This window comes from Melopsittacus undulatus, chromosome 5 (genome assembly GCF_012275295.1).
Source record: "Melopsittacus undulatus isolate bMelUnd1 chromosome 5, bMelUnd1.mat.Z, whole genome shotgun sequence".
Taxonomy (NCBI): Eukaryota; Metazoa; Chordata; class Aves; order Psittaciformes; family Psittaculidae; genus Melopsittacus; species Melopsittacus undulatus.
Genome location: NC_047531.1, coordinates 43,342,718 through 43,352,109, shown reverse-complemented (window position 1 = coordinate 43,352,109; position 9,392 = coordinate 43,342,718). Strand labels below are relative to the sequence as shown.

The 9,392-nt window shown below is 40.5% G+C and overlaps 1 protein-coding gene across 1 annotated transcript in view; it reads left to right on the top strand.

Annotated features, from left to right (window-relative positions):
* The first annotated feature begins 383 nt into the window (after window positions 1-383).
* Window positions 384-9,392, top strand: part of GRIN2B (glutamate ionotropic receptor NMDA type subunit 2B) — a 171,518-nt gene continuing 162,509 nt past the window's right edge. Inside the window, exon 1 of the mRNA XM_005150288.2 lies at window positions 384-794. Within this exon, the coding sequence (XP_005150345.1) occupies window positions 384-794 (411 nt within the window). The remainder of the gene's footprint in view (window positions 795-9,392) is intronic.

The following is a 9,392-nucleotide window of genomic DNA, read 5'->3' as shown; positions in this document are numbered from 1 at the left end:
TTAATTTCACCAAGACAGCTGATCAGCCGTCAAAGGACAATTCTCTATGAGTTTTGAGTTGGGTCTTAGAGTGACATGGGACCTGAGAAATGGCATGATCCCATCTTCTGCTGACAGCTGTTCTTTGAAGTGACTCCAAACTCTGAACTGGAGGTTGGACTGGTCTGACTCCTCCAAGTTCAACAGAGTACTGAATGCAGCTAAAGGGCTGGGTATCAGGCAGAAAGGATGGGTGGGAGGAGAGCTAGTGGCTGAGAAAGATCAATGGATCAGCCTTGAAGGCTGAATGCATGATTGACTTGTCAATTAATCTGTTTCCCTTTCTCTTACTTTCCCCCTTTCCTGTTTTTTTCTTCCTCACTCAGGGAGTGTAAGAGCTGAAGATGAGGGCCAGGGTGGAGTGCTACTCTCCAGGGTTTTGGCTGGTGCTGGCAGTCCTCGCGACAACAGGGAGTGGGGCCCGTGCACAGAAAAGCCACCCGAGCATTGGCATTGCAGTCATCCTGGTGGGGACCTCAGACGAAGTTGCCATCAAAGATGCCCACGAGAAAGATGACTTCCACCACCTCTCAGTGGTGCCTCGGGTGGAACTGGTGGCCATGAATGAGACAGATCCCAAGAGCATCATAACCCGCATCTGTGACCTCATGTCAGATCGGAAGATTCAAGGAGTGGTATTCGCTGATGATACAGACCAGGAAGCCATTGCCCAGATCCTGGACTTCATCTCTGCCCAGACCCTCACTCCCATCTTGGGCATCCATGGAGGCTCCTCTATGATCATGGCAGATAAGGTAAATTTGAGCTTTCTTCTATTGCATGCCTGCAGATCGAACCTTAATATAGAAAGAAATAGGTTATTTTGTGATCCTAAGGTGTAGTCTCATGGGGCCGAAGGGTTGGGGGACTAGAGATTTTCAGATTCAAAGGGAGATTAACAGAGCTAACTGTGTGTAGCACTGCTGAGAAGAGCCTATTAATCATGTGGAATTATCTGCAACAGAGAAAAACCAAGGAGGGAGAAGAGCAGGTAGAAGAGAGCTACAGAGGGATCAGCCCTTTTTTTCCTTAGAAGGATAAAGAGCCCCTGATAATTGTGATTTTTATTTTTTTTAAGGTTTTATTTTTCCTTGTATTTTACCTTGGAAGAGCCAGAGATGCTGGCTTGGATTTTTCCTGCATGCATCTGGAGGACATTGTGGTATTTTCAGGGATGCTTAATACAGCTCTTACATCTTAATTGGAAAATAATTGAATCTTTAATAAAGCTGTCCTCTCTCAGAAGTGTTCATTAGCTCTTGAAGTTAAATAGGTGTTAGCTAGAGCAACTAACCAGTCTGAACCAGTCAGGCTAAGTCTTTCTTTTTTCCACTGCTCTATTTTATTCCTTCATACCACTGACATGTCACTGTTTTCCCAGGCCTCAGCCAGTCTTCTGGGGAATTACTTCACAAACATGCCTTCCTGCTACTGGTTTTGAACAGAGCAAGATGCAGAGGGAGCTGCATCTTTGGCCAGCTGATAACTCATAGTTTAGGGGAGCCTCCATGGGATGCAGCTGGACCTGATACAAGTCTTCCCCTGGGAGGAGCAGGGAACCCAGCAATTCCTACACGAGTATGCATTTGACCAGATGTTGTGGCTAAGAGTGGCCTTTGGGCTGCTGCGGGCCAGTGGGACTACCTGAGGGAAGTGTGCTGTCCCTTTCCCTGCAGGCTCAATGCTAGACTGAGTGAGGGCCAAGCCCTTTGTGGGAAGACACTTTTGACCACACTTTGTGCATGGTGAAAAAGTAAACAGGGACACAAACCAACAGCCTTTTTCTTTTATAGGTCACTTCTGAGCAAATCTGAGACATTTAACTAGGCAGAGTCAAATATAACTGAATGAAGGGGGAGAATTAAACTGGCCACTGTGGCAGCTTTTCCTCAGAAAGAGATCTAGTGGGCTGAGAAATACAGGCACTTTCTGCTTTATTTACCTCGTAAATAAATAATCTAGTGAAGGTTATTGTAGATGAGTAAATGGGAATGAATTAGTCACTAATTATTTTCTCCTTCTTTGACCAACTGTTCAGTTGCCTAATAACATACAGTTAAAATGCAGTGTTATTTTCTCGTATCAGCCTTTGCACTGAAGTAGTCACTGAATAAAATAGTCACAGGTCTTTTTTCTCTCTCTTGCGCGTAATAGTTGCACATGTGATAAAGTCATTCTGCCCCATTCCACCCACATGTTTTGGAGGACGGTCAGGCAACAGTGCTGCTTCTCCATGCTCTCCTGCCTGCTGCATTGCATGGTTATTGATGTCTGTGCAAAAGGGGTCTGAAGCATTACTTTAGTGGTGCACTTCACACTTGTGGTGATATTTTATATCCTCTTTGTACAAATGTAAGAGTTACTGATGCCGGACCTCCTAAGCACTGGAGAAAGCTCCTTGTGACTTTGAACGTGGCGGGCCAAATTCTGATTCAGATTCCCACAGTGTAAATCCAGCATAGTCCCATTGCCTTTGGCAGGATTAGAACAGATTTACGCTGCTGTAATTCAAAGAGAAATTTGGCCTATTGCACTTTGTAAAGATCTTTCTTTCTATTCATCTCAAGTCTCCTTGGGAAGGCAGGATCTCCCACGTCTGCCCTGTGTACCCAACTGGTTCACTTCTAAAGAGCGTTCAGGCTGCCCACAAGGAGCAGAAAGGTGGAAGTCTGATGAATGGAGACTTCTGTTTTATCCAACTCCCTCTTTTTGTAGTTTTGCAGAGAGGAGAAGCAGGTTGCATACAAAGATCTGCAGTTTTAGGAAAGGCCAAAACTTATTTATTTATTTATTTATTTATTTTTAATATAAATTGAAAAGGCTGACCTTTACAGCTTCTGATTCACAGGTGCATAATCTTTAATGGATAGTATTTATTTGTTGAATTGAATTAAAATACGGTAAAGAGTAAATATATTGATATTCTGCTAAAAATACTGAAGTCTGCCTGGTAAGTCCTTAAGAAAAAAATATTCTATTTTTCTTGGAGGGCCTTAACAGAGGCTTTGCTTTTAGTGACTTTTAGTCCTATTCTTTGCAGATGAGTTGTGTGACTGGGGTTTGATCCTGCAAGCGTGGATTGCTTCTTCCAGCATCCCCTCAACACCCACAGCAGTCAGCTGCATTTGAACTTGCTCAGCATTTCACAGGTTCATCCCTGCACTTATAGCTTTGTTATGCTCCCTGTGCATTTGCGATCAGTAGTGCCAATGCAAACCTAAAGAACACTACAAGCAACTAATGCCTTAGTGTGACAAATAAGCTCCCCTTCTCTGGAGGTTAATGCAAAAAAACTCCTCAGTCAAACTGCTTTTCTTGGAGTAGCCTGTGAAATTCTTTCACTTTCAATGAGAATTTTATAAGTGCTTCTGGGAGGAAATTTGAGTCCATTTGTAAAAAAGGCTTTGCAATATACTGTGAAGCTGGTAAATTAAGATACGAAAGGGTAAGCAAAAAAAAAAAAAAAGAAAAAATGAAAAAGAGAGCATTTTGAGCTTGAATTTTCTTTTCTCCTGTATATATAGGCAAAAATATTGTATAATGTGCACCATAGGCTGGCTTCCTCTCAGTTAATGTCCATCTAGCAGTTTGCTACCTGCCAGGTGGAGGTCTGGGTATTATTACAACCAGTGGGGAGGGGGGAACCACCTGAGGATAGTTCACCCCACTCACCTCAGGATGGCCTGAAATGGTCATAGGACAGTGTTGTCTCCCTCTGCCAAGTGCTGAAGAAGGCTGTACCCTGACATGCTCGTGATGCCTCAAGTTAGATGCTATGAATCCTACTGCAGGTGTAACATAGCAGGTGGAGGTATGTTGCTAGAAGTGTAACATCTGGATTTCCTGATGGTTTTTGTTCAAACTCATGCTTTTTAGTACTGCATTTGATTAGATTTTATGGATAATGTTTATATCTTCTCTTTTCCCTGTGTTTTGCTTTTTCCCCTCTGAAAAATAAGTATACAGGAATTTGCATGTGTTTTTGCTGTTTCCCTCCTCAGTGCTGGTATCCCTAATCCCACCTGCTTAGCTATTCCGAAGTGTTATGTTTAATCTTTGCCTAATTTGGCATCAGAAGAAAATGACCATATGATCTGTGTGCACACTGTGATCTGGGTTTAGTTCCAGGAAAACGGTGAAGTGTATACACAAGATGTGCCTCACTTGAGCTCTGGAGAGACCACTTGGCTGAGAGAGAGCCTTGACATTACTGGTTCAGTCCCTTTAGTCTCTGAATGTGCCAGCAGTGACACCAAACAGTGTGAATGGCAGCAGTCATTTTGTCTGGGCTGGGTGGCCTGGGAGTGATGGCTGAGGGGTCCAATAGCCACTGTGATAACTACTCTCAGAGGAACAAGGTCTGCAGCTGTGGGGCAGGGTAGAAACCTGATCACACTTTTTCAACCCTGCAAGGAAACACCTGCCCTTATTTTGGTAGTAATATCTTGAAAATGGTCTAGGATGATGGTAGTATGTCACCTGGACCTTTGATGAGAAAGGGATCACTGACAATCTGTGTTTAATCTGAAACAGATGAGATGAAAAGAAATGTGCACCACGACCAATGCTAGGTTCTTGTGATACAAGAGCTTTGCTAGTGGAAGCTTCCTAGTCTCTTCAGTTTGGCTGAAGTTGCCATAATGACCTTTCTTTTTACAGCTTTGTGATGCCTGATCTTAGTCATTAGTTTGCATTGTCCAGAGGACTGCAATGCACTTGTGACTGGTGAGCATATCTGCTCCCATTCTAGTATTTAAAATAAGTTCTCCTTTCTCTGTTGTTTTTTGAATGCAGAAATTCAATACGATTGCAGTAGGGAAATAGATGATGGATAAGAATGCTGTGTGTTAAGAGACTGATGGTGGAAGGAAACTTTCAAGGCTGCAAACCAAGCTTCCATTCAGATAAGCAGACAAACAGGCAAACCAATACCTTGTGTTTGCAGACCTGAGACTGGAAATCTGGGATGGGCTTTTCTTCATTATGTTTTCAATATTAGTTAAAATGGCTTCTTCCTAGAACTTGAAGCAGAGGAGCAGCTACAGAAAAGGAAATAGCAATAACAATATACATTCATAGGTATCTTAAGAGTGAATTGTTCAGATTTAGGATGCTTATTGTATTAGAAAAGATTTAGCTTTTTGCCTAAAAAATGACCATACCATTCGGCTGGTTGGTCTTTTTTGTAATGAGAGACTTATTTGTTTTAAAAAAATAAGAGGAAATCTCAACTTGGTGATAATGAAAGCAGAAAAGGTAAGGGCAAAAAATGCCTTGGGTTCTCTTTATAGCACAGCTGATGATCATAGGTTTTGGTGGAACTGTCCCTCATTACTTCTCCACAGTCATGTTATTTTGCCAAAGCTTATTGTCCTGTGCAGCTTTACGGTAATGCAGTGGTGTTCAGGCAGCACCTAGGAAAAATATTGGAAGAAGAGGATAATTATGTTTACCCAGCTGAAAATAATTCTCCTCTATCTTTGCATCCCTTGCTATTTTTTTCCAGGGCTTCCCCACACAGGTTAGCCCTACTGATGGAAATAAAATGTTAGGAAAGAATAATCTGTTAAATTTGGTTGTGTCCATAATAAAATCTGTATAAAAGCTGTATGAAACTGACCTGAAATCTAAAATCCCTGCTCCATTCTAGGCCAGATTTTCCTTCCTTTTCTCACACAGCACAGAGGTGACTTTGCTGCTGCTCTCTCCACTACCTTGCTCTTTCTTCCCCATTCACACCAAAGCTGCATCTCCACCTTTCCATCCTCACTTCATAAATCTCTTTCCCCTTTCTTTTGGTTTTCTGTCAAGGTTTCCAAGACATATTGTGTCTCTCTCAATGCTGAATGTAGCTGTGATCTCCATGATGCTGCAGCAATGGTATTGTTATTTTGACAGGGAGGAAGTCCAAACTTGGACAGTAGGTGGAAAACACCAGGAAGAAAATTAGCTGCTGGTATGAGTGCAGCGAAGTGATGCTGCAGGTACAGGGAAGCTAAAATGAGTTGGATAAGCTGAGCACCTAGATTCACACTGAAATCAGGACAAAGTCAAAGACACTGGGACAGTGCTGCTAAAAGCAGAAGATCTGTAATTAAAAGGAAAGCACTTTCACTCTCGGGTTTCCAAAGGTTAAATAATAGGGATGCATGGGGAATGCAAACCTCATTTTTTGGATGTAAATTTGTTTTATTTCCATTAGGGATGACATCTGAAATTTTTAGAGTCCTTGTGTGAAGGAAAAAAGCAAAAGCAAAAGTTCCCTTTGACTGGATTATATGAACTGAAGTGAAACAAATTCCAAACAAAATGCTGCTTAGAAACAGGAAGGGGAAAAGACACATTTTGATCTACAGATGTTGAAAGAGTATGGTTCAATGTTGTCAGAAGTTTTCTATCCCTTTTTTCCCTCCAAAGCAAAACTATATGCAGTTCATGTAATTTCACAAAGCATTTTCATTCTCCTGAAACAACATTTGATGACAGTAGTAGTTTAAATGTTCTTAGACTAATCTAGTGTTTAACAAAGATGAATTTGATTTGAAAAACTAAAAAATATCAACAGTTTCCCTTCAAGCTTTTAATAGTTTTATTGAGGACATGATTAATACACTTCTGCTTTTGGTACTTAATTTCCTCTTGCTGCCAAATGAAAGCGCTGTGTTACTTACCAATAATGAACTAAATATCATGTGTTCTGAAACTACAAGTCTGCTGCAAAAGTTGGGGAGGGAGAATAAAGGTGGGTAACAGAGATATAAACAATGAAAGCCAGTATTGTATGTCAGTGTTGTTTTCTTCTCAAAACAACAGGCCAGGTTGATCTGTAATTTGGGTTTACATCTCTATCTAATCCACCCAAACAAAATGACATTTTTTCATATAAAGAAAAGGAATATAGGTAGTGTATTTGTGTGGATTTTAATTATCATCTGAGAATTTCTCTAGAACAATTTTTATTACTTTACAAATGAATTACAGCACTTAAAATCCCTTAGATATTAGGAAACCTTGAAATGAACTTCTAAGAGCTTTAACCTCTCCCCAGGGCCATTAAATCCATCAATGTTAGCTCTCATTTTCTAAACAAGAGCTCAGGTACTTTCATCAATATTATTTCAATTAAAAAAAAAAGAATTCAAATAAATATTTGCTTTCTTTTATTAAATATCCTATCAAAATAGTCTATTTTTAAACTTGTGAAGTTTTTCTCTATCTCCCATTTTTTTTTTTGGAGGAAATCCATTTCAAAGCTTTAACTTTTTTTGGGGTATTGTTTTCAAAAGTCACAAGAGAAAATAAGGAGTTTGATTCCCCCCCCCCCAACTCCAGTTAAAAAAAAAAAAAAGGAAAAAAAATTAATCTCTTAACTTTCCCTGAAATATCCCCATCCAGTAGTTTCTACTTGATGCACTTTATACCTGCCCTGAGCCTTGGAAGTAAAAAGCCTTGGAGACTTGAAGCCTGAAGGCACCCTCTGAGCTTCAGTGTCTCAGGGTTGGGGAAGAGAAAACCTGGAGGGACCCTGGTGAGGCTCACACCCTGTCAATGTATCTTGGGCGATTTTGGGCAGCGGCAGTGCTGGGGCAGGGATAGGATGCTGAAGGAGAAGATGACTACACAGAGGCATGGTTGTCTTCCCTTGATACAAGTTGTTCCAGACCTAACACCAAGCAAAACTGAAGTCTGATTCGTTTACGTCAGCTTTCTGTAGCTATTTATAAGACACTTTATTTTGGGCCGTAGAATTCCTTTTTCCAGAAGTACTGAGCATTAATTTTCTTCTCTTGTTATAGTGATGTTTTCTTTCGAGTGACAGAAGACCTTTCCTTGCCTAGCTCTGTACGTAACTGCTACAACATACCTGAGGGAAAGAGAAGCAGAATTAACTTCTTTCCAACTAATGTTTAAATGCAGTGTGCCATTGTCTACCTGGGAATAGAAGTATTGCAATATCTATGAGGAAAAGACTGATTTCCACCCAGCTTGGACCTGGCAAGTAATGAGGCTTTTGTGAAGTTCTTTCTTGCTAGATTTCTAACTTCAACATTCACACTAATGATGTGTTGCTAGATCTCCAAATCTGTGAGCACTTATCTAAATAAAACCTGGGAGCTTGATGAGATCTGACCCATAGTTATTTATAATCATCATTATAGCCCTTTTCTTAAAAAAAAACAACACAAAAGTATTAAATCAATTTGTGCCATCCCCAGCCGGACAAGGAGATTAGTTTTTTCATTCTAGAGCAGGCAGTCCTTTATTACAACCCCAAGTAGTTACTTGTCTCACAAAATCTAAATTAATTACACTCAAATTTGTCCCTACCCTAAACTGGCCTCAAAATGAAATTGAAAACACGGAGTGTGAAATTGCCCAATGCTGCTGCTTTAGATCCGTATGTCATTCCCCAGTAACTGCAGGACAGAGAGAAACAATTCTTTCCAGGGAATCTCTTATTCTCTTTGCCTTTTATTTGCCTCATTAACCAAGTTTGGAGGGGACGGATTATGAAGGAAATTAAGGGAATTACATATACACAAGCTGGAAAAAAACAGGGTATAGATAAAAATATAATTGTAGTCTGTGACTGTTAAGGGTCTGGAGAAACTGATATATGAAGACAGATTGAAACAGCTCTATGTGTGTATTGTAGATTGGCTGAACAGTGAGTCAGGGTGTGATTTATACACACAGTGAATAGAAGTAGACTGAGATTAGAGAAAATAATGCTTGGTGTAGCTGCCAGAAGTCAAAGTAGGAGAGACAGGATAAAGTTGAGAAAATATATTAAATGATATGTTGTGATATGTTAAATGACAGTATTAAGTAATACTTTAGTGTATCAAGAAAAAAATTCAGGCACTGAGTTTTATCAGGATGTGCTCTAGTCTCCTTAGGGAAGAGCATGGAAACCATATTGCTGTTTTCAAGCAGGACTGAACCAAGTACTGGAGAATGTTATGTTGCTGGAGTGGAGGAGAAAGAAGATGAACAAGATGAGACAGAGGAAAGAAAACAGAATCTAGGATAGTGGGAAGAAAACCAATAAAGAGAGTAAGTTCTGAGGGTGACTGAAAAAAAAACCAAGCAAAACCTATAGGCTCTGTTGAGGCATTTTTTCTCTGTGCTTTGGTAGTAGCTTTTAGCTGTGCATCTGTGAGGCTCCTGAAAATAACAGTATATATATGTTTCAGAGGAAGAGGGGAAGAAGGAAACACGTGGAGAGTCTAAAGGCAGTCAGGAAAAAGGCAAAAATGGCAAGCACACATAGTGATGAGGACTGATCTACAAGGTGCCTGCAGAGTCAAGCAGGTCTAGTAGAATGGAGTCCACACTGCAGCTCAGCCATA